Source organism: Coenobita brevimanus, chromosome 74, assembly GCF_032717465.1.
Source record: "Coenobita brevimanus isolate Jiangsu-jjx chromosome 74, ASM3271746v2, whole genome shotgun sequence".
Classification (NCBI taxonomy): domain Eukaryota; kingdom Metazoa; phylum Arthropoda; class Malacostraca; order Decapoda; family Coenobitidae; genus Coenobita; species Coenobita brevimanus.
Window position 1 is genome coordinate 14,977,976 of NC_137027.1, and position 25,875 is coordinate 15,003,850.

A 25,875-nucleotide genomic window follows, 5' to 3' on the forward strand; every position below is an offset into this window, starting at 1 on the left:
CTGGACTTATACTTCTACCCTTTTTTGCTTTCTCATTTACTTGCTTCCCTCTCCTTCTTAATTAATTTTCCACCCCACTCCATCATGTCACCCCTTTCCTCTCCACCTCTCCATCAGTCTCGCATTTCTTTGTTTTTCTCTCACCCTTCTCATGTTTCACCTCACTACCTCCTCCGTCGTTTCCTTTCCCTCTTCCCCACTACTCTCTCTCTCTCTCTCTCTCTCTCTCTCTCACTGTGTGTGTGTGTGTGTGTGTGTGTGTGTGTGTGTGTGTGTGTGTGTGAGAGAGAGAGAGAGAGAGAGAGAGAGAGAGAGAGAGAGAGAGAGAGAGAGAGAGAGAGAGAGAAAGCAAATGTATGGGCTGAAATTTAATGCGTACTTAAATATCATCGTACTGAAAAAATTAACAAATATGTTTCCTCTTACAGTGCCATAATATTCTCTTATATGTATCATGCAAATCGTGTCAGTGCTGAAGATAATTATAAATAACAATCAGGAGAATATTAAGTCCCACTGTTTACGTAGGTGCCGTACTACAATGAGGTATATTGTATGAAAGAGCCTGGTATTTGAAAGGATAAAATTAACTCTCTCTCTCTCTCTCTCTCTCTCTCTCTCTCTCTCTCTCTCTCTCTCTCTCTCTCTCTCTCTCTCTCTCTCTCTCTCTCTCTCACACGCACGCACGCACGCACGCACGCGCACACACACACACACACACACACACACACACACACACACACACACACACACACACACACACACACACACACACACACACACACACACACACACACACACACACACACACACACACACACACACACACACACACACACACACCACTTTTAAAGAGCGACCACCTCCACTATTCACAAGACCACGTTATCGGCAACCATTATATCCACATTATACATAGAAATAGATATTTTATATATTATATTTATGTAATATATGTAATATATAGTTATATATAGATAGACAGAAATGCGTTTGTCCAGGTTCGAGATTTTTTTTCTATGCAAGGAAGAAGGAACCAAAGGCCAGGAGTCCGCAAACCGTTCCATCCAAGAAAAAACAAAACCAGTACAAAAGAGAGCCAAATTCAAGATCCGTTCATTTCGAGATGCCTGGACACACGGCGTTTGAAAAACTGGAGATCATAGGAAGTTGGAAATACAGACAGAGGGAGACAGTTCCAAAGTTAACCTGTTGCATAAATGATGGACTGGGAGTAACGGTTAACTCTTGCATTAGAGAGTTGGACAGAAATGGAATGAGAGTTTGTTGCTAGACGGGTGCTTAGCCTAATCATTCTCAGTTTTTTACCTTTATTTTTCATTTAATGGCTTCATAAGAGTGTTCCATTGTTCGTTCTTTCGGTTTTCTTTTCTTCCTTTCATTCATTCATTGTCTTGCTCTTCTTTCTCCCCTCCTCTTCTTCCATCCTCTCCCTTTCTTTTCCTCTTCCCCCTGAGATCTTCCCTGATCTGCTTACCTCCATTCCCTCCCTCCCTCCCCTTCTCACCTTTTCTTGCTGCCTTTCACTCTTTGGGCCCCACCTCTACTGTATTCCCTCCCTTTCTCTTTCTTCCCTCCCCTTCTCCTGTTCCTTCTCCTCCCCTTCTCCTGTTCCTTCTCCTCCCCTTCCCTCCCCTCCCCTCCCCTCCCCTCCCCTCCCCTTTACCTTTACCTTTCCCCACCCCCTTCGCTTCCCATTTCCGTTCCTCTTTCCCTCCCATCCTTCCGAAGGTCTTCCCTGATCTACGTTCCGTCATTCCCTCCCTCCCTTCTCTCCCTCTCTCGGTGTTTCACAGTCTGGGCCTCATCTCCCTTCTCTTTCTCTTTCCCTCCCTCCCTTTTCAATTTCCATCCTTCTTCCCCTTTTCCAGAACCACATCCTTTCCTCCTCATGATCTCTCCTTTCATCACCCTGCTCCTCCATCTCTCCACCTTCCTACACACGCCTCTCTTCCCTCCTCAAACCCCACCTCCCCTCCTCTTCTCCTTACCCTCCCCCTCATCGCTACCCCTCCTACTCTTCTCCCTATCGTTCCCTCTGCCCCTTTCCCCCCCTACTGTTCCTCCTTTCCCTTCTTATCCTTGCTTCCCACCTCACACTTTTGCACCTCCTTCTTTCACTCTTTTTTCACCCCCTTCCCATCCCATCTCCTCCCTCCACCCGCACTCCCCCCGTTGCCTTCCTCATCTTCTCCCCCCGTTTTTTCCCTCCTCTTCTCCCCCGTTTCCTCCCTCATCTTCTCCCCCGTCTCCCTCCCAACCCCTCACTTCCATACTTCCTCCTCCTCTTTTTCCTTCCTCCTTCCCCTCCCATTTTATTGTTCGCTCAACCCCCTTCATGCCTGCCCCTCTACCTCCTCAGTTCCTGTTGGCCCCTTCCTCGCTCCTCCCCTTTTATTTTTATTTCTCGCTCCGTTCCCATTAGCATACCGACTCTCCTCCCTCACTCTCCCGTCTCCCTCCCTCTCCCCTTTCTTCCCTTCCCCCCTCCCTCTTCCTTCCATTCATTATTGCTTCCTTCCATCCTTGCCTCCCATCCAACGATTCTCCTTTCTACCAAATCATGCCTGCCTGTCTACATTCCTGCCTTCCCCTTCGTACTCCCCTCCCATTTCCTCCCTGTCTCCATGTTTGCTTCCTTCACTTCTTCCTTTCTCTCTCACTCCTTCCTACCACCCTGTTCCTTCTCCCTTTGCTACTTTCTTCATCCGTGTTTCTTTCTTCGTTTCCATCCCTCATGCCGGCATGTTTCCTTCCTGTCTTCCTACATTCTTTCTTTCCACCCTGTATCTCCATACCCTGTCAATCTGCTTCCTTCACGCTTCCCTTTTCATATTCCCCTGCCTGCCTGCTCGCTTCCCATACTTCCCCCTGTTTGCCTACTAGCCACCAACCCAACATTCCCCTGCTTCAGCGCCCCATGCCTGCCTGCCTGCTTGCCTGCCTGTTTTCCTGCCTGCCAGCCTCGTTCACTGTCATCTTTCTTATCTTACACCCTTTAAATTTGACTTGCATACCCGTTCCCCCTTTTTTTCCTTCTCCTCTGTCTGCCTGCGTGCCTCTCTCTCTACCTGCCTACCTGCTGCATGCCTCTCTTCCTTCCTGTTGCATACCTCTCTCTCTTCCTGCCTGCCTGCCTGCCTTCCTTCCTCCCTCCCTCCTTGCGTGCCTGCTGGACTGTCCCCCTGCCTACTCCCTGCCTGCCTCCCGGCCTCCTTACTTGCCTGACTGCCTGACTGCTCCCTGCTTCCCTCCCTTTCTTCCAGCCTGCCCCCCCTCCCCTGCTGTCCTGCCTCCCCTGCGAGACAAGTGTTAAGGAGGATGGAACCACAGACACAGATACTCCCTCACAATTGCTACTCCCTCCTTTCGTTCCTCCTCCTCAGCCCTTCCTTCCTTCATTCTTCTTCCTTCCATCTTTTCTTCCTTCTTTCTCCCTTCCTTCCTTCTTTCTCCTCCCTTCCTTTCGTCCTTCCCTCACCCGCCTTTATTTGCCTTCTCTCCATCATTCCTTCCATTCTTCATCCATCCATCCATATATCCATCCATATATCCATCCATCCATTCGTTCATCAGTCCATTTCTTCATTTCTGCCCTTGTCTTCAGCTGGTAGAATAGTTTGTTAGTTATAACCTTCCCTATACCAAACAGCCACGAAAAGGCCAACAGGACTTTTGGTGTTTGCTCTCCTTCGTACTCCTCCCATCGTTCCTTCTTCACCGTTCTCCTGCCTTCCTTACTTTGCTTTCGCCCGTCTTCGTTCATTCATACTTTCATTCACTCATTCATTCATTCCATATCATGCCTTAATTCCTTCTGCATCTCTTCTTTTGTCCTCCTTCCTTCCTTCTGCCTTCGACTGCTTTCATTTCTTCATACTTCCCTTCCTCACTCCTTTCCATCTCGTACCCTTCCCTTACCAGTAATGTTTCCACTCTTTATATATCCTTCCAAAGTTTACCTCGTCACATCCCACTCTTCCCCCTCTTCCAGTATTGACGTTAAGGCGGGACTGAATGATCTTGGTAATGCTTAGCTTGCTGCTGGGGAGGGATGCCTTCATGTGGTGGCACTGATCGAACAGGGCGATTCTGCTGTCTAATTGTAAAAAATGTCCTTCAACCCCTCCCCGTTCCCCGAAAGTAGGATGGTGGACTGTAAGAGAAGGGCAGTTTCAGCCTCCAGTCCACCGAACTCACGCCCAAATGAAACTGGGGACGCAGAAACAACAATGCTTTCTTTACTCTCCCACACATTATACTCCTTCTCTTATATTTCCATAGTATACCTTATTCATTACATCTATTTCTTTAGTACATGATATTCTCTGTGCTGTATTCTTCTGAGTACTTATTTGTCTGTTGATGTTCGTTTATGGCATATTAATATTCTGTGATATGTATCAAATAACTTGGATATTAACCCTCTCAGTTGAACTGTATCTCTTTCTTATTGCTGTTAGAAGACTGTGTAAATGAATTTAAGAGTGGCCTCGTGACTCATTTTCATTCAGCTTGTAGCCTCTGATAGCGGTAGGGTTAATGAAGGCTGTATCTAACACTTCCAGTTTGAATAGTCTCTCCAGAGTTAAATGAAATAGCTTATGAACAGCAAAAATACATGGTAAAATACGTCATCGTATTCAACAAGTTAATGTACTTTAATTCTTTCTTTGAATATATATATATATATATATATATATATATATATATATATATATATACATATATATACATATATATGTAAACATTACGGGTAAGATAAAGTATTATAGAATGTAGCTTTCCCTTTCCAGTCTTTCCTGTGAAATTTTCATGTCAGTATTTCCATGCTGCATGGTGGTTTTTCTCACTTTTTCCTAGAGGGTTTGGAGGTGGGGGGAGCCTTCTTGCATTACTATCCTTATCCTTCAGCATGCAGAGTTAGATCTTATAGTCATAGTCTACCCAGTAACAAGCAGCCTCGAAAGGACCATAAAGTCTGTTGCTGTTTGCTTTCCTCCTCCTCCTCCTCCTTGCAAACTCACACTTTTATTTACCTTATCCAGCCATTCTTCTCGTTGGCTTTCCACGCTTTAGCCCTCCTGTAAAGTCATTCACGTTTACTGTAGTATTTTTTTTTATTCTGTTTATCGCCATTTTGTTGCCGTACCCTGTCAGCGCTGAGTACTCTTTACTCTGCCCATTAATTGTTGGCTTTCTTCCTTCATATAAAAGGTGACGGCTCAGTCCGCTGGTGTGGTCGTGGTAATGGCAGTGGGATTAGGAAATGAATTAATGATGCTGAATAGACACTGACAACGCCGACTGAACTGCCTCAGCAACACATGAGAAATCGCCCAACGGAATGAAGGAGTACTATATATGACCCGCCCTGTTATTTGTGAATTTCTGTATTTCTTGTCTTACTGAACCTTCGTAATTCTCATAATCCTTACCAGTTCCTTTCGATTTGCGTTCACTTATTTATGTAAAAATTATCCCTTGATAGTGTGTTAATATATTGGGTTTTATTATATGTATGTTTATATTCTTGCATGTAGGATATCAAATAAAGTCACTGTCGTATGGATAAGTAAAGTCCATCTTTTCTCCTTATTGTTACTCTTATGGATTTTATGTATGTTTTAATGCCCACTTTAACTTGACCTAGATTGCCATATCGCCATCTTGAATACCGAGTTGTCGAGATACTAACACCAGAATAAGATGCTAGTCACAAGCAGGTGTTATAGTAATGGCGTGGAACCGTAGTATTGTCTTATACGGCCACTGAGCTACGAGAAGTAGGGTGCAGAAGGTCGAAAATCATCTTTAATGTCAGCAGATTCTGGAAGGTTGTACACGGTGTGGATAAGTGAGGTTAAAGGGGAGGGATTTGTACATGGAGACGTCATACTCACAAAACTTATAAGCACATATCTCGTAGCGAAATGGTATGCACGTAACTTATTCTTTTTTTTTATATTTCCACTATCGACAGCGTTGATCGTAGGGGCATTTGTTTTCTTAGTGTAATAGGAAAAGTATATGGTAGGATACTTATTGGCAGAGTTAGAGAATGATACTTATTGGCAGAGTTAGAGAAATAGCAGAGGAATTAATTGGAGAAGAACAGGGAGGTTTTAGGAAGGGAAGAGGTAGTATAGATCAGATATTCATTCTTAGATTTTTAGTGGAAAAGTTTCTAGAGAAGGGAAAGAAGTATGCGGCCTTCATGGAATTGGAGAAAGCATATGACAGGGTGGATAGACAAGGATTGTGGAAAGTATTAAGAATATATGGAGTAGATGGGAAGTTGCTGAATGCCGTGAAGAGTATGTATGAGGGTGCCAAGGCTGCAGTGCTTGTGGATAGTGAACCGACTGAATTTTTCAGTTTGGAGGTGGGATTGAAACAGGGATGTGTCATGTCTCCATGGTTGTTCAGTCTGTATATGGATGGGGTTATAAAAGAGATACAAAGCAGGGCGGCGGATGTTGGAGTGGCCTAATGAGAGAGTGCAGTGTTTGGAAACTCCCTGTACTGTTGTTTGCAGATGATACTGTGTTTTAAGTGAAGACGAAGGGGAGCTGCAAGGCTTGGTGGATGAGTTTGAGAGAGTAAGAAATGGAATCTAAAGGTGAATGTAGGGAAGAGCAAAGTTATGGTCTTCGAGAGAATGAAGTCAGTGAAGGTACATTGAGGTTGAATGGTGAGGAAATGGAAAATGTGAGGCGTTTAAGTACTTGGGTAGTGTGATGAGTAAGGATGGAAGTTTGGAGGGTGAAGTGCTTGAAAGGGTACAACAAGGAAGAAAGGTTGCTGGTTCCTCGAAAGCAATGAAAAGAAACAGGGAAGTGAGCATGGAGGTGAAAAAGTTACTGCATGACAGTCTTGTGATACCATCTCAAACGTATGGAAGTGAAGCTTTGACCTTGTTGGAAGGACAAAAGTCAAGAGTGAGAGCAGTGGAAATGAGTTATTTGAGAGGAACATGTGGAGTCACATGGAGAGAGAGAGAGAGAGAGAGAGAGAGAGAGAGAGAGAGAGACTGACAAACGAGGGAGTGAAGGAGCGTTGTGTTGTGGATGTGGATGTGATGGGAAGCATTAAGAGAAACACATTGAGGTGGTTTGGCCATGTGAAGAGGATAGAGAGTGAGAGACTGACGAGGAGAGCGTATGTGAGTGAGATGGAGGGGGTATAGAGGGATGGGGAGGCCAAGGATGAGATCGAGGGATGAAGTGGAGAGATATATGAGAGAGGGGGGTGTGAGTTGCGAGCAGGGCAGAGAATTGGTGGGGGACAGGGCGACAGAGAGGCGATTTGTTTGTGGCAGCCCTTACGGGATTAAGGCGTCTGGCAGTAGATAGAAAGATAGATAGAGACATCGTTGATATAGGAGGGCGACGCCTTCTCAGGGTGGCACTGATATAGCCAAGCAGTGAAGCTGCCAGGCAAAATAAACATCCCTCAACTCTCTACCTGTACCACGAAAGGAGGAGAATGGGCTGCAGGAGAGGGGAATTTTCAGCCTGCTGTCCACTCAGTTTACATTCAGTTGATCATCTGGCTACAGATATCTGTCCAGCTAACTGTCAGCAAAGTTTTTCGAAAAACATACAAGAGGATAAGAGAAGATGTAATATCGGAAGTAAACTGGCTAGGAAGAGGTGCTGGGAAATCTCCTACAGTACCCAGTAATATCCCCAGTCTATCTCCAGATGACTTAATCCCGCAAAGAGTAGTCACAACGATTTGCCTTCATGTCACCCTGTCCTCGGCCATCAGGCTGCGCATATACCTCTCACCACCCCATCCTTCTATCTCATCATTACCCCTTCCTCCTTCCATCTCACTCACATATACTTCCATGGTCAGTCTCATTTTCCACCTTCTCCAGGTGGCCAAACCATCACAGAGTATTTCTCGTAATGTTAAATCTCGCCGTTGTATTTTTAAAATGTGTACATATCAGCCTCTTTTCAACAGACTGTTAACAGAAACTCATTTTTTCGTATCGAATTATTTTTGCTTGCATGTGGTGAAAGATTACACGTCTTCTTTAGGCAGTTACTAATTTATGCCTCTCTTAGATTGATTACTCATTTTTTCGTATCGAATTATTTTTGCTTGCATGTGGTGAAAGATTACACTTCTTCTTTAGGCAGTTACTAATTTATGCCTCTCTTAGATTGATGCATTGCAGCGCAGCGTATCTCTCTGCATTACTTTTGTGGCTGTTCATAGTTCTGTGTCTTTCAGGTCAGTATAGTTGAGGACAGTGAGTTCGCCTAATACTTCGCCTTTTTCAGTTGTTTTTCCTCTTCTGGTTAATATTCTTGAGCTATGAGAACCTTGTTTGGAGTAACCTATTTTGTTTTTAGTGCTTCAAAAACTCAGTTCTTACATCTATGAACCCGGCAAAATCTTCCACAGGAGTACCCTCTACAGTATTTTTTAAAACAATATCCAGCTCAATCCTTCATCATCTTTAAACATACTTGGAGTTCCATTTCCTCAGGATTTATGGTGAAAAGAACATAATATCTCTTGTAAAATCTGCATCCAAGAGATTAGGTGTGCTAAGCCGACTCCGTGCCTTCTTAACCCCTGCACAGTTGTGGACTTTATACATGGGTTTTATTCACCCCTGTGTAGAGCACAACTCTCACGTGTGGGGAGCCCCCACATACAGCCCTCCTCAACAAGGTAGAGTTAAATGCTTTCCGACTCATTAACTCTCCTCCTCCTTACCGGCCCCCTTCAACCTCTTTCTCTTCGCCGCACTGTTGCATCTTTATTTCTTTTCAGTCGTTACTTCAGTGGTCACTGCTGCCCTGAACTGTCTGCCTGCACCCCTCCACAACTACGACGGGCGCGTAGCACCCGTCAAGCAACAAACTTTTATCCCTTTTCTGTCCAACTCTGGAATGCAGGAGTTTCCGTTACTCCCAGTCAACTCTGGAACTGTCTCCCTCTGTCGGTATTTCCTACTGCCTATGATCCTCAATCTTTCAAGCTCAGTGTGTCCAGGCATCTCGAGATGAATGGCTCTTGAATTTGGCTCTTTGCTGTCTTTTTTTTTTTTTTTTTTTTCTTGGAGGGAACAAATTTGCGGTCTCCTGCCCTTTGGTTGTTTCTTCCTTGCTTAAAAAAAAAAAAAAAAAAAAAAAAACTAAGTGGGAGGTATACACAGGGAGGAGCTTGGAATTCTGTATTTTCTCTCTCTTTTCTATTTCTCTCTTTTTTCTTTCCCTTTTTCTTTTCATTTTTTTTTTTTTTAGTTCTGTCATATACTGTATATATCATGTCAATCCATTTGTCGCAGTGGATTAGCCATAAGAGGCTCAGTATGCTATTCTGCCCATAGATGATTCTTTACTTGATGAGTGAGTCAGAGAGGAATGATGGATATGCCCAAAATGTGACTTAGAGTAGTGGTTCAAGTGAAATTTTTGGCAACACCCCCCCCCCCTCCAGATTACACAGTACAGTATACAGGAAGTAGCCATTTTTCTGGGTACAGCCTTTGTAGTATTTTATATCTCTAAGCTGATTCTTTAACGTAATGCACCCTGGGATGTCTTTTCATTTTTCTCATGCCACCTCCTGACGGTGTTTTTCAGGCAAGAATAGATTTTCCGAACTGGACTGGTCAGCAATAGCCCAAATAAACCCATTTAGTGTTGGAGACCAGTCCTGAATTCAAGAAAATTGTCGGGTAGCAGCATGAATCAAGCAAAATGTACAGTACATCAGATGCATTCAGGGGATTAATTCTGAACTCCTTCTTAATACTGAACCTTCTTCCTTACAGTTGAGGCGAGCAGTTCAGAGTTGCCGGCCAAGTTCCATGAGTCACACGTTCGGCTGCAGGAGTTGGAGCGGAACCAGAGTGCGTTGTGGGCACAGGTCTCTCAGCTTTCGGCATCACTAGCAGCCACCACCAAGAAAGTGAGTCACCGTATCCCCAAGTCACCGTATTCGCAAGTCACTCTATGCCGAAATCACCGTATCATAGTTATTGTATGCATGTCACTGTATCTGTCATTGTATCCGTAAGTCACACCATCCGCAAGTCACAGTATCTGTTAAGTCATTGTATCCTGCTGTAGCACAGGTCTCTGCCTTCGGCTTAAAATTGTCATCTCCTCATCTTGAATGCTAAGTTTGCATAGAAAAATTAACATTAGCATAAAGTATTAGTCACAAATAAGTGCTATAGATAGGATACAGCGCCATGGCATTGTCTTTTTCCGCCTTTGAGTTACTTGGTATAAGCTGCAGAAGGACGAAAATTAGGACCAAATTAAAGTGAAGGAATTATAAAAGAGACCAACAAGAAAGCCAGTCAGCTCTCTCTCTCTCTCTCTCTCTCTCTCTCTCTCTCTCTCTCTCTCTCTCTCTCTCTCTCTCTCACACACACACACACACACACACACACACACACACACACACACACACACACACACACACACACACACACACACACACACAGTTTGCTGACTCAGTGGTAACGCTTTTGCCTGCTGGCTGATAAGTCGGGTGTTCGCATCTTGCTCAGGTTGCGAAAAGTTTCACTGACAAAGCAGGTAGTTACTGTCCCCCTTGAGCAAGGGGATGGGTGTGTGCATGTTTAGGTCACGGCCTTGTCCTTAGATCAGACTATATGAGCTCTCAGCTCTCTTCCAGGAGCGTAAACAAGGACGATTATGACCATTGCGTGATTCACCAGACCGACCTGGTGAATTACACACACACACACACACACACACACACACACACACACACACACACACACACACACACACACACCTCCCATCATCATCTTAACCGTAAGTGGGAGTTGTAGTCGCAATTTTTATTTTTTTTTGGGGGGGAGGAGTAGTGGTTCTGGTGGTGGGGTGGGGGTGACAGCTATAGTGATGTTTGTAGTGGTGGTGGTTATGGCATGGTAGTGGTGATTGTATTGGTGGGGATGGGGGCGATGGTGATGGTTGGATTGTATTTGTAGTGGTGGTGGTGGTGGTGATTGTATTGAGGAGGGTAACTGTTGGTAGCGATTGTGTTGGTAGTGGTGGCAGTGATGGTGGTGGTTGCTGAAGTGATGGTGATTGTAGAGGTGATGGTGGTAGTGGAGGTTGTGGTAATAGTGGTAGTGGTGGTTTTAATGATGGTAGTGGTTGTGGTAATAACAGTAGTAATTGTTGTCGTGCTGGTGGAGGTAAACTGCTGTGTACTTGTGGAATTTGTGTGTCGCATTGTAAATTACCAGATTTCCCATTTTCTCCTCAGTTCTCATACTTTTATTTTCTCTCCTTCCTTCTCATGTTTCTTCACCCATTTCTTATCTTCTTCCATTCTTCCTCCTCATGTTTCTTCATTTTGTATTATTATCTCCTTTTTTCGTTTTTTTCCTTTGTTCCTTCCTTCCTTCGTTCCTTCCTTCATTCGTTCATTCAGCCATTCCTTCCTTCCTTCCTTCCCTTCTGCCTTCCTTCCTTCCTTCATACATTTTTCCCTCCCATTTTCTTATCTCCTTCATTCCTCCTTATGTTTCTCCCCCCATCTTCATATCCCTCCTCCTTCCTTCATTTTATGTTACCCATCCCTGTCACCTTATGTCCTTGCTTCCTTCCTTCCTTCCTTCCTTTCTCATTTCCTGTTCTTACCATAATTTACAACTATTAAAGACACGCATTATTCAGTTTGTTTATGCTACCAACAAACAGTTTTATTCACCTTAGAGGAACTGTTTATGCTATGTTTTCACCTGATAGAACTGAGCCACTCCCACATCTAAAATTCTAAGTTGTGGTTGCATGAAATTCAATGATCCTAAGCTGCAAAGAATTAGGGATCTCTGCCAGGTGAAAACAAACTGACCATGATAATTAAGAGGTTATATACAAATGCCAGTACCAGTCAAATTAACCTTCCAGTCTGATCACACTTGGCTCACAACTAAGGTAAAAGCAGTTAAGGAATTTTGTCAAGTGAAAACAAGCTGACTATGGTAGCTAAGGGAATATGTACAAACACTGATAGCATTACTATCCACGTCAGTGCCATCACCGCATTGTCATCCTCATTTTCACCTTTTGGCCATCCATTCTCTCTTAACTCCACACTCTCATCCACTTCTCACCTCCCTCTCTTTGTAAGTCCACACTCTCATCCACTTCTTTGCTTATTCTGTCATATCCCCACATCCTCATCCACTTCTCTTCTCCTACTTTCATAAGCCCACACCCCCATCCACTTCTCTGCTCCCTCCCTCATAATTTCACACTGTTATTCACTTCCCTTCAGCTCCTTCAACAGCTTTTGAGGTCTGAGCAACTAATCCTTACAACACACTCAAGGTCTCAACCAGGCCAGAAGTTGTTTCTTGAGGGTCTCATTAGGAGTAGAGGGCCTTGAAGAGGAGGCCTAGGTGAAGGAGGAGGTAGGGAGAGGAAATGGGAACTGTAGGAGAAAGGGGAAGAGAAGATAAGAATGGGAAGAGGAGGAAATGAGTGAAGATGGAGAGAAATAGGAATGGGGGGATAAGGTTAGACAAGTGCATGGAAGAGGAAGAGGAGTAAAAGAGAGTTAAATGAATGGAGGAGAGAGAGAGAGAGAGAGAGAGAGAGAGAGATGAACAGGATATAGATGAAGTATAATCCTATGTATTCTTATACAGCTTATTTGTTTTACAGGTGGAGCTAATAGAGACAGATGTGAAGGGGCTGAAGGACTCCCTGAGCTCATCACCGCAGCTGTCATCTCTACCAAAAGAAGTCTCAGACTTGCAGAGTTCAGTGGTGACACTGGGCTCATCACTGCAGGACGTCAAGTCGTCCCTGAATGTGGTGAGGACAGACCACGACACCCTAACCTCAGCAGTACACAATGCCAGTGCCACTGTGGGCAGGCTCAAGGTGAGGGATGATGAAAAGTCACATCTTTTTCTTAGGTCATATCTGTGCCATAAGCTTGTCCAACAGTTACCGCCTAACTTCGATGGCGAGTAATTGCTTATCGCAGTGGAAGCCACACGTGCTCGTTTTTTTGTGAATAAACAGTGAATAAACTGCAATGCCTCGCCACTAGACCACACAGGAATTTACAGTGTTGTGCGGTGTTAAGAAATTAGAATTTGCAAAGGATTAACTGTGGAGTGCAAATTGGCTGTTGAAACTGGCGGTTGAAACTGGCGTGGTGCAGTTTAGAACAGTGTGCAGTGTTAAACAACTATAACTCACAGTGCAATGAATTAAGTGCAGCACAACACTGGATTACTGTATGTGCTTCAGGAGCATTTTCGCTACTGCCAAAGCCTTAGAGAAGGTGGCACCAGACGTGCTGTAAGTACCCTGGCTGAGGTACAGTCACTTCTGATTCCTCTTTCTTTGGTTCCTTTTCCTTTATTTCATTCTTTATGTCCATTATTGGTGTGAATAGGGTCAAAATAGGTTTAAATAGGTGCTATGCATGTCCGATAGGGAGTTATTTAGGTGGCTTACAAAGTTAAGCTGGGTTAGGGTCCTTAAGTATCAGTCCAGGAGCCAGGGGCCCACTTTCTGGATAGGACCACTTTCCAGACATGCCTTTGGCTGTATTACGTCGGATAGTAGAGGGATTACTGTATTTGAGAGGGGCATTTGGAGTCACATGGAGAGACAGACTGACAAGTGAGGAAGGGAAGGAGGGTTGTTGTATGGATGTGATAGAAAGTGTTAGGAAAAATACATTGAGGTGGTTTGGCCGTATGGAGAGGATGGAGAGCAATGGACTGACGAGGAGAGTGTATGTGAGTGAGGTGGAGGGGGGGAGAGGGAGAGGGAGGCCAATGATGAGATGGAGGGATGAAGTGGAGAGGTATATGAGAGAGGGGGTTGTGAGCTGGGAACAGGGCAGTGAAATAGCGAGGGACAGGGCGACATGGAGGCGTTTGTTTGCGTCCACCCCTTATGGGATTAAGGCATTTGGCAGTAGATAGATAGATAGATGTTTGTTTTTTTCTTTTAAGTGATCATGTGTTGAGGTAGTGTGCTTTAAAAAAAAAAGAAACACTATGAAGGCTGTTAATAATGTATCATTACTGATATTAAATGCAGTTTGCAGAGTAGTGTGCTGTATAAGTTATAACATTCGATGATACATATTGCATGCTGCTGCAACTTTGTAAATCTGATACATTATTTAAATACTGCTTACAATACTTCTGTTAGTGGTGGTTGGGGGCGCTCACCATCCACTCACACGATGTAGTGCTGCTGTTGGGTGTCTACCCTTTCCTCTCCTCCATCCTTCTTTCCTTCCATCCTCTTCTGTGTTTCTTTCCTTCATACTTTCCTTGTCCTTTTGCCTATGGGTGACTTTACTCTCCTGCTTCTGTCTTTGTTTCCTTCATTCTTTCCTCCTCCTTTTGCCTGTGGGTGACTCTACACTGAGTGACAAGCCAAATTGTTTCCTGAACACCAGGAAACCATTTACTACACTGGGTGGTAACCATATAACAAAATTTTAGCGCCTGGTGGTTTAGTGGGTAATTATTGCACTCCAATCGGATTGATACCATGAAGGTTTATATCCAAGGGATGGTTGGGGTTGATTGCTCTTGTAATCCCACTCAGGGATGAGTGAGGCTGGTCACTCTCGTCTTAAATGTCCGGACCAACTGCCTAGCCCCGGGCTCCTATGCTCCTCATGGGGCAACGTAGGATTGGATGATGATGATGATGATGAATACTTCTGTGTGCCATTATGTACACACTAATGAAAAAACAAAAATGCTTGCAAATACCCCATTGTACTTTATCCTGAACAATTAAGGAAGTGCATTAGCACTCAACATTATTGTTTAGTGCACAAACATCTCCTGTGAAATAGGTGATATAGGAATGAGAAAAGTTAACCCATGATTACAAACTGTTTAGAGATCTGAACATCAGTACATTACTGTATTTTTCACTCCACAGGAGGACATACTGCTGCTTCAGAACCAAACAGCTATAGGTGGCAGGGGGCAGGATGGAGGTGGAGGGAGTAGAAGGACAGTGGGCAATGTGGTGGTGGCCATGGAGACACACTTACACTCCTTGTCTGCTGCTCTTGACTCCCTCAACTCCTCCCTTATCTCACACACCATTCAGGCCAAGGACAGTTCACAAAAGCTTCAGGTACGCATACTGGAGAATCATGAGAATAGTATGTCAGTTAACCTTCTAATTTTTTAAATGTTAAATAGGGGTTCAGTTAAGCATACTGGAGGATCATGAGAATAGCATGTAAAATATCTGCAAATTTTTTTTTGTCAATTATGGCATCATTTTGTCTCCTAAATTGTACCTTAGTAATGCCAAGTACCACCAGTTATTAGAAATTCAGAACTTAAGAATCCTAGATGCCCTATAACCCAGATACTTCTGCATTAAGGTAGCTTATAACAGGGATTAGACCATCTCCCGTAATCCCTTCATGACAGTGATGTACTGTACTTTATCATTTTATTCTGGCTAATGAAGGCGTTAACTAACAACAGTGGAATCTCCTAAATCGATCTGTATTTTTATGGCGTTCGTGATAGTGCCCTCTTGCTCCTTAAGTCGTATCTGTCAGACAGATCTCAGAGAATGGTTGTTGATTACGCTTGCTCTGATTCTGCTTCCCTTCTATTTGGAGTCCCTCAAGGATCAGTTTTGGGTCCAATTCTATTGACTATCTACACAAGTAGTTTATCATCTCTACTTGAAGCTCATGATGTGTCCTATCATTTGTATGCTGTTGACACCCAGCTCTGAGTTAAGATGTCAAATATCAATGATACTAAGACAAAGTTTGAATCTCTAATGTCTGATGACACCCAGCTCTGTGTTAAGATGTCAAATATCAACGATACTAAGACAAAGTTTGAATCTCTAATGTCTGATATTAAGATTTGGATGGCTGAGAGGAAACTTAAGCTGAATGATGGTAAAACTGAGATCATCATCATCAGAGGAAACAGAAGGGGTGATGACACTAACAATGCCCTGACTTTGAACATTGGCGTGTCACAGCTTCATCCAGTCATTTCTGTTCAAAATCTGGGTGTTTATTTTAATTCTAAGTTAAATTACAAAGAACATATTAATCAGGTTGTAAGAGGGTGTAACTTGCATATCAGAAATCTGTACTCTGTGAGAAAATTCCTGAATAGATGGTGCCTCTTAACATTGGTCCACGCAGTGGTCTTGTCACGTGTTGATTATTGTAATTCACCGTGGGTTGGTCTTCCAAATAAAATACTAACAAAAGTTCAATCTGTGTTGAACTAGGACAGCACGGCTTATCTTTGGTGTCCCCCTGAGAACCTCAACTGCCCTGTTTCTGATTGAGTTGCATTGGTTACCAGTAAAAGCTAGAATTGAATTTAAACTGTGTCTTATTACATTCAAGGTTCTTAAGTTTGGTGAACTGAAGTATCTTGCTGAATTGTTAAAACTCCCATCGGCACACCCAGGTGTGATGTTACGCAGTGAAGATGATTCCTTGCGTCTTGATGAGCCAGCTATTCACCAGTCATCTTTCTCTGATCATTCTTTTTCGTATAGGGCCCCTAGATTATATAACAGATTGCCATTGTCCATTAGACAACTCTCTACTGTTGAATCCTTTAAGAGACAGCTGAAAGCCTTTCTTTTTTCAAAATGCTGTGATCTGGAGAGAGGTACTATGACGGATGATTATAGGGTTTAATTATTGCCAGTTACATGTATATATGATGTAGATTGTATTATATACATGAAATGTCACAATTCTTGTAATTGTAAAAATAATGTATGGGTGTCAAGCGCTAGTGAATTCCCAAAGGAAGAACTGGCACTTTTGAGAAACAAAAGGCCAGATTATTATTATTACTATTGTTATTATTAACCCCTAAAACGCGGCTGTTTACAGTCGATCCCCCCCCAGTGGCGGGGTTGTATCGCGGTCTGAGTACCTGTAGGAAAATATTCGCCAAAAATCAGAGATTAACCCTAGAACATTATACTTGGTATGACAGATAGTACTTACATTCAGCTTCCTCCAGAGACAGGTGTTGAGCCTTCGTGGACTACCCAAGGACTTGTGGAGACTTGCAAAGTTGGGTAACCAAATCTTCACTTTCACACCTCCAGCAACCCGGTTTCCCCTCTACCACAGCCTCATTCTGTCACAGTAAACTTTATACTACAACGTAAAGGTAGTTAGGAATCCGTATTTGTACAATAAGCACTGAAAATAAGGCTAAAATCAATGGAGCGTACGGCCGACATGCACTGTGGCGGCAGTCTTCCCGTCACTCAACAAACATTTCCATTTTCACAGCTAAAAACATGTATACTACATTATTTTCAATCATATTACTTCCCAAAAGATCACCACGGAGCGCTTTTTATTCTGCCTTACGTCCGCCACTTTATTCTCGTTCCTGTCGGCCGCTTGCACTGACTGGGAAGAGCTAGAACTCGCCATAATCTCACTTTGAAAGCCTTCAGTAAACTGACGCTAAACAGAGGCAAACCGTGAGAAAAAAAGCTAGTGTTACAACTGGGGAAACAAGCGTTTCCTAGTAGCATAAACTGCTTGTGAGAGGAGATCGCAGATTTACAGTTCTGAGCGCTCAGAGCGCTGCCATGTATCACAGCCAGGCTGGCCGGGCCGTGGTGGGGGGGGGACGGGGGGAAAACGCGATATTTGGCAACAACTGAGGTCAGTAGTACAAAGGTAAAGTATGCTAGTTGTAGCTAGAGGGTGGTGGTATTGATAGACAATACCAGCTGGAGCCTGCTTGCCCGCGGTTATTCAAAATTTACTAAAATATGCAAACGCGACGACCCGCCGTCCTGCCCTTATGGCCGAGCGTCGCAAACGCGACGATCCGCGTTTTAGGGGTTAAATAAGAATTGGAGAAGATGGGGGACATGGTAAGTATGTGCAAGATATTCACAGAAGAAATCTGTGCAGCTTGTGAGGTGGTGTGTGGGGTGAAGAGAAGATGAAAGGGGGTGCAGAGAACAGCATGGTAGAATGAAGAGGTGAGACAGACTGTGGAGCAAAAATAGAAAGCATATAGTGAGTGGATGAGAAACAGGGGTGTGGAGGAAGTTGAGAAACTAAGAGAGAGTTATAAGTAGAGAGGAAGAGAGAGGTGAACAGATTAATAAGTGAGAGCAAGAGGAGAGTGGATAAGTTATTTGGAAGGAATTTGAGTGTAAAGTGGAGGGAATGCACGAAAATGTTCTGGAAAGAGGGAAAAAGAGTTAGACAGGGTGATCAAGAAGTTAGTCGGGGAGTGAAAAATAAGAATAGTAGATTACTTGTGAAGTAGGGAGAAAAAGTGAGCAGATGGAGAGAACACTATAAGAAATTGTTGAACGTAGAGAATGAAAGTAGTGCAAGTATAAGTGGCTGGGGAATGGCTGGGAGAAGGAGAGATGTGGGAAGAGAGGATGAAATCAGTAGGATGGAAGTTGTGGAAACAATGAAGAAAGTCAAAATGGGGTAAGGCCCAGGAACTGATTGAGTGTATGGTGGTATGCTGAAGCATGGGGGAGAGATAGTAGTAGAATGGATGTGGAAGATGTGCAGATTGGCCTGGGAGGAAGGTAGAGTCCCGGAGGATTGGAAGTCAGGTATAATTATTCCCCTGTACAGAGGAAAAGGGGAGCAAGAAGTGTGTGGCAATCAAAGGGGCATTCGTCTTCTAAGTGTAATAGGAAAAGTATATGGTAGGATACTTATTGACAGAGTTAGGGAAATAACAGAGGAGTTAGTTGGAGAAGAACAGGGAAGTTTAAAGAAGGAGAGAGGTTGTGTAGATCAGATATTCATTCATAGGTCTTTAGTGGAAAAGTTTCTAGAGAAAGAAATGTTGTATGTGGCTTTTATGGATTTGGAGAATGCTTATGACAGGGTGGATGGACAAGGAATATGGAAAGTATTAAGAATATATGGAGTAACTGGGAAGTTGTTGAATGCAGTGAAGAGCGGTTGCTAAGGCTACAATGTGTGTACACAGTGAACTGAGTAAATTTTTCTACTTAAATGGATTGAAACAGGGATGTGTCATGTCTTCATGGTTGTTCATTCTGTATATGGATGGGGTTATAAAATGGGTGCAAGGTAGGGCAGTGGATGTCTGAGTGACAATAATGACAGAGGGCAGTATTTGGAAACTCCCTGTACTGTTGTTTGCAGGTGATACTGTATTGTTAAGTGAATTTGAAGGGGAGCTGCAAGGCTTGGTGAATGAGTTTGGGAGAGTGTGTAAGAAGCAGAATGTAAAGGTGAATGTAGGGAAGAGTAAATTTATGGTCTTTGAGAGAAATAAATCCACTGGATGTGCAGTGTGGGTGGATGAGGAGGAAATGGAAAATGTGAGTGCTTTTAAGTACTTGGGTAGTGTAATGAGTAAGGATGCAAGTTTTGAGGGTGAAATGCTTGAAAGGGTACTACAAGGAAGAAAGGTTGTTGGTTCTTTGAAAACTGTAATAACATAGAAGTAAGCATGGAAGTAAAAAAGTCGCTGCATGACAGTACTGTGATACTAACCCTAATGTATGGAAGTTAAGCCTGGACCTTGTTGGAAGGACACAAGTCAAGAATCTAGCAGTGGAAATGAGTTATTTGAGAGGAGCATTTGGAGTTATGTGGAAACAGAGACTGGCAAATGAGGAAGTGAAAGAGCATTGTGGTGTGGATGTGGATATGATAGAAAGCGTGAGGAGAAATACATTGAGATGGTTTGGCCATGTGGAGAGGATGGAGAGTGAGAGACTAATGAGGAGAGTGTATGCGAGTGAGGTGGAAGGGGGTAGAGGGAGGGGAAGGCCCAGGTTGAGATGGAGGGATGGAGTGGAGAGGTATATGAGAGAGGGGGGGTGTGAGCTAGGAGCAAGGCAGTGAAATGGCATTGTACTGGACAACATGGTGGCGATTTGTTTGTGGCCACCCCTTACAGGATTGAGGCATCTGGCAATAGATAGATAATATATGTATGTCTATCTATCTATCTATTGCCAGACGCCTCAATCCCGTTTGGGGTGGCCACAAACAAATCGCCTCCAAGTCGCCCTGTCCCCCGCCATTTCACTACCCTGCTCCCAACTCACACCCCCCTCTCTCATATACCTCTCCACCCCATCCCTCCATCTCATCCTCGGTCTCCCCCTCCCTCTTCCACCCTCCACCTCACTCACATACACTCTCTTCGTCAGTCTTTCACCCTCCATCCTCTCCACATGGCCAAACCACCTCAGTGTGTTCCTCACAACGCTTCCTATCACATCCACATCAACACCACAACGCTCCTTTATATCCTCATTCGTCAGCCTGTCTCTCCACGTGACTCCACAAGCTCCTCTTAAATAACTCATTTCCACTGCTCTCACTCTTGACTTGTGTCCTTCCAGCAACGTCCAAGCTTCACTTCCGTACGTTAGAGTTGGTATCACAATACTGTCATGTAGTAACTTTTACTTCCATGCTCACTTCCCTGTTTCTTATCACTGCTTTCAAGGAACCAGCAACCTTTCTTCCCTGCTGTACCCTTTCAAGCACTTCACCCTCCAAACCTCCATCCTTACTCATCACACTACCCAAATACTTAAACGTACTCACATTTTCCAATTCCTCACCATCCAACCTCGCTATACATTCACTGACTTCACCTCTCTCAAAGACCATCACTTTACTCTTCCCTACATTCACCTTTAGGTTCCGTTTCTTACACACTCTCTCAAACTCATCCACCAAGCCTTGCAGCTCCCCTTCATCTTCACTCAACAACACAGTATCATCTGCAAACAACAGTACAGGGAGTTTCCAAACACTATCCTCTCTCACCAGGGCCACTCCAACATCCACTACCCTACCTTGTACCTCTTTTATTACCCCATCCATGTACAGATTGAACAACCATGGAGACATGACACATCCCTGTTTCAAACCAACTTTCAAAGAGAAAAATTCACTTAGTTCACCATCCACACGCACTGCAGCCTTAGCACCATCATACATACTCTTCACAGCATTCAACAACTTCCCATCTACTCCATATATTCTTAACACTTTCCAAAATCCTTGTCTATCCACCCTGTCATATGCTTTCTCCAAATCCATGAAAGCCGCATACAACTTCTTTCCCTTCTCTAGAAACTTTTCCACTAAAGATCTAAGAATGAATATCTGATCTACACAACCTCTTCCCTTCCTAAAGCCTCCCTGTTCTTCTCCAACTAATTTCTCTGTTCTTTCTCTAACTCTGTCTATAAGTATCCTACCATACACTTTTCCTATTATACTAAGAAGACAAATGTATGTAATACTGTATATATGTAATGTATGGATGTGTGTATGTACATATGTATGTATGTATGTATGTTTGTGTATACCTTGTAATGTACTCTCTACAATATTTCATTACTGTTTGCAGAACATAGAGCAGTGGTCAACTGTTGTAAAAAATCTGACTGGGAGAGTTTCAGAGGTAGAGGCCTGGCAAGCAAGACAGTCAGACACTTCCCTGTTGGCCAACCTCTCGACATCCCTGTCAGCACTGCAGGAGGCCTCACAGGACCATCAACACACACTCCACAATATTACACAGGTTATATATATATATGTTCTGATAACATTTATGTCAGTCTTTCCTCTTCCATCTTTTCAGTTTTATCAGTGACATAACTAAGGAGGGTCCTGAGAAGGCCTGTCCCACCCCCCTGCTGTAAGACCCTTGGCCCCCATTCCATTTGAAATTATGGATTATTTAATGTGTGGAGAGTATGTGGCAGTGAAACCTCTTAGAATTGGGTTTGGTCCTGTCTTGCCCCCCCCCCCCTTTCCATTTGTGGAAACCTGTCAGTGCCACTGGTTTTTATGGATGAATTATAGGCAGGGAAGGGGATGGAGAAGGGGCGTAAGAAATGCAGGGGATGTGTGGACCAAACATTTGCAGTAAGAAAGATACTGGACTAAGCATATGAAAAGAAATGTTAAGAACTTAGGACATATATACATCTTTTAAAAATATATGGCATTATCAGATGGGTGGTACTTTTTGTATTTTCATGCCAGCAATTGCATAACAGTTAAAAATCTTGTATTACCTGTCATTTGTAGAATTAAATCACCACTTGATTTTAGACATATATCATGCTGCAGATCTGATATTACTGTTACTGGTGTGTATTTGTCAATGTGCACCATATTTTCATTCTGCTGTTCTGTACTTTGTTCACACATATTGCTTATTACTGCATTTGAGAGGATGGATGGTGTAAGAAATAGTTAAATTATGGGCATTATGAAATGGAAGAAAAGGGTATAGGAGAGAGGTGTGAAATTATTGAGTGGATAAAGAGGAATATACTGAAATGGTATAGACCTATACAAGTAATGCAAATAGATAGGATTCCAAAGAAAGTGTGTGAAAGTGATACAGAGGGCAGTTTGGTAGAAGTAGATCCTATATGGTGTGGACGAAGAGAGTGGAACGTACATTGAAGAACGAGTGGGAAGTAGAAGAGGAGCATTTGAAAGTGTGAGAAAGGTGTTTGAGGATATGAAGATGTAGAGACACTTTCATCACACCCATCCCCGATCCAAGCGTTCCTAGGAGGGAACAAGGCTTTAGAGATGATGATGATGATGATAGTGTGATGTTACTTATAAGTGTGTTATACCCTACTTTTATAATGGTGTATATGTTGATATATTTTTGGTGTTGCAGAGTGTTGATGTAGTGAAGGGTGTAGAAAGGAAGCTAGAGGGAAGTCAGGTTCAGCTGGCTAACACTGTGAGTGAGCTCAAGCAACAGTTCCAGAAGGTTAGTCTGTCATCTAACTACCTAGGTAATTGATTATACCTATGCAGCCTTTATATATTTTAATACCTTTTGTTACTGGTATCACCTTCAGCTAGTTAGCATGTGCAGTGTAGCATAACGTAATCAGATCTTAATCAGCCCCATGATCTTTTAAATGTAATCATTCAGTCAACATGAATCTGCTCAGTATTGTGCATCTGTAAGTTTATGTTGAAAGAGAGAGATTGCAGTCCTTGAAATCATAGATCAGAGAAACATACAGAGAAATAAATAGGTAGCATAAGAGTGCATCCAGGGTTTTTCCCCCTGTGATCCATTCCCACCTCTCTGACACAAATTCTTAGCTGTTACTGTAAAATAATAATTTAAAAAATTGTTACTCTGTTTTATTCTTAACAAAATACAGCATTATAACTCAGTACCTTTATACACAGGCATTACAGCTATCTAATACAGTATTTTTTGTACTGTGTATACATTAATTTGTGGTAGGTGGGGGCACTCACCATCCACTCACTGGATGTAGTGCTGCTCTTGGGTGTCTGCCCTTTCCTCTCCATCCTTCATTCCTTCCTTTCTCTTCTGTCTTTCCTTCATTCTTTCCTTGTCCTTCTGCCTACAGGTGCTTTACACTCCCTCTTCTGTCTTTCTTTCCTTCATTCTTTCCTCTTCCTTCAGCCTGTGGGTGACTCTACACTGAGTGACAAGCCAAATGGTTTCCTGTACACCAGGAAAGCATTTACTATGCTGGGTGGTAACTATATAACCAGATTTTGGTGCCTGGTGGTTTTAGTGGGTAATTATTGTGCTCCAGTCGGATTGAGCTGGTGAAGGTTTATATCCAAGGGATGGTTGGGGTTGATTGCTCATATAATACCACTCAGGAATGAGTGAGGCTGGTCACTCTCATCTTAAATGTCGAGACCAACTACCTAGCCCCGGGCTTCTACGCTCTTTATGGGGCGGTGTAGGATTGGATGATGGATTGATGGATATATACATTAATTTTCGTGAGACATTAACAATTATCCAACACCTTACAGTTACGGACATTAGTTCATTGTTGCCTGTAGTGAGTAATATGGGTTTGGCTGCCATTATTACCATTGGAAATATTAGGCTGTATATTTTCAACAGGTGGAGCAGCAGGTGTCCGAGATGGCAGCAGCAGCAGCGGCAGCAGCTAGCACTCCACCACCGCCCCCAGCCAGCAACGAAACACACCCACGCAAACAGAGATTCACTCACTCCAGTCAGTATCATAGTTGCATATTCCTCTTAACATTTAATATGTACAGTGCACAAGTTTAGGGGATATTAAAGATACATATTCTTAATCTGTTCTTTAAACCTTTAAAAACTATGTTTCAGTAGATATGATGTAACGCAGACAACTTTCAGGAATGTGGAGTGATTCTCTCACATAGCAGTTTAATAATATAGCTCAGATTTATCAGTCTAAGTCTTCTATTTTAGGAAAGGAAGAGGTTGTGCAGATCAGATATTCCTTCTAGGCCTTTTGTGGAAAAGTTTCTAGAGAAGGGAAAGAAGTTTTGTGTGGCCTTCATGGATTTGGAGAAAGCATATGACAGGGTGGATAGACAAGGATTGCGGAAAGTACTGTATTAAGAATACAGTACAGTATATGGAGTAAATTAGTTTGTGGGCTAGCGGCTGAAATTTTACCAATTGGTAAAGGATGGAGGTTTGGAGGGTGAAGTGCTTGAAAGGGTACAGCAGGGAAGAAAGGTTGCTGGTTCTTTGAAAGCAGTGATAAGAAACAGGAAGGAGCGTTGTGGTGTGGATGTGGATGTGATAGGAAGCGTTATGAGGAACACACTGAGGTGGTTTGGCCATGTGGAGAGGATGGAGGGTGAAAGACTGACGAAGAGAGTGTATGTGAGTGAGGTGGAGGGGGGAAGAGGGAGGGGGAGGCCGAGGATGAGATGGAAGGATGGGATGGAGAGGTATATGAGAGAGGGGGGTGTGAGTTGGGAGCAGGGCAGTGAAATGGTGGGGGACAGGGCGACTTGGAGGCGATTTGTTTGTGGCCACCCCAAACGGGATTGAGGCGTCTGGCAATAGATAGATATATAGATAGATGTGTGTCTTTGTATACATCTGTATGTATGCATGTGCTTGCTAAGTTTCATGTGTATATAGTAAACACAAGCAATATAGCTGCAGTTGATTTATTCATCTCTTTCCAAAATATTGCAGATTCTGGTGGAGGGCGGGAGTCACGAGGACCCTGATGAAAACAGACCTAATGAAGTATTGTGTATCAGGATTATGTCTCATGTGCCAACTCACCATGTTGAGTCATCCAAGTATATGCCACAGGCTGGTAGTGCAAGGTTCTTTGTTCCCTTCTCATACATAGCCATATATGAAGAGTGACAGCTAAGTTTTTGTTTTCTGCAACCATCATCATCAGTCCTCATTACATTTTTCTTGTTTCAGTATCAGAGTCTTACTGTAATGCATTGGGTTCTTGATGCATCAGCAATATTTATTTACCAGTACCAATGCTACATTTATTGGTTTTCATCAGTCACTTACTAAGAGGAGGAGATTCAGTTGACTCTTTGTGATTTAAAGGTTTGTTGTGTTTTATATACTACTGTCTTAAGCAAAAGTTTTTCTACATTTCCCAGATGTCTCTGGTGAGGGAATATTTTTATGTTATAGCAACATGAAGCACACAGCAAAAGTGTGAGTGAGACGGAGGGATACTACTATGCATGGGGAGGAATGAGAAAGTGGAAGGCAGGACATATTGCTAGCAGGGAAATGTAAGTGAACTTTTGCTTGTGAAAGTACATATAGTAAAGTACACTGGCTGTATAGTGTGAATATATACTGTGTGAAGGAAGTTATCGGAAGGATTTGATCAGTGGCGTACCGAGGGGGGGGGGGCATGCGGCCATGGCCCGCCCCTTTTGCATATACTGTATATACAGCATATATATATACTTAAAAATGACTTTAGAATATGCTATATATATATATGTCGTATACCCATTCCATGT

The 25,875-nt window shown here is 43.2% G+C and overlaps 1 protein-coding gene across 1 annotated transcript in view; it reads left to right on the forward strand.

Moving 5' to 3' along the window:
• Positions 1-25,098, forward strand: part of LOC145407841 (uncharacterized) — a 205,923-nt gene extending 180,825 nt beyond the window's left edge. The window contains exons 3-9 of the mRNA XM_080278699.1: positions 9,824-9,960; positions 12,708-12,929; positions 14,973-15,173; positions 21,452-21,625; positions 22,748-22,843; positions 23,981-24,095; positions 25,064-25,098. Coding sequence (XP_080134825.1) covers positions 9,824-9,960; positions 12,708-12,929; positions 14,973-15,173; positions 21,452-21,625; positions 22,748-22,843; positions 23,981-24,095; positions 25,064-25,098 — 980 coding nt within the window. The remainder of the gene's footprint in view (positions 1-9,823; positions 9,961-12,707; positions 12,930-14,972; positions 15,174-21,451; positions 21,626-22,747; positions 22,844-23,980; positions 24,096-25,063) is intronic.
• Positions 25,099-25,875: the final 777 nt, after the last annotated feature.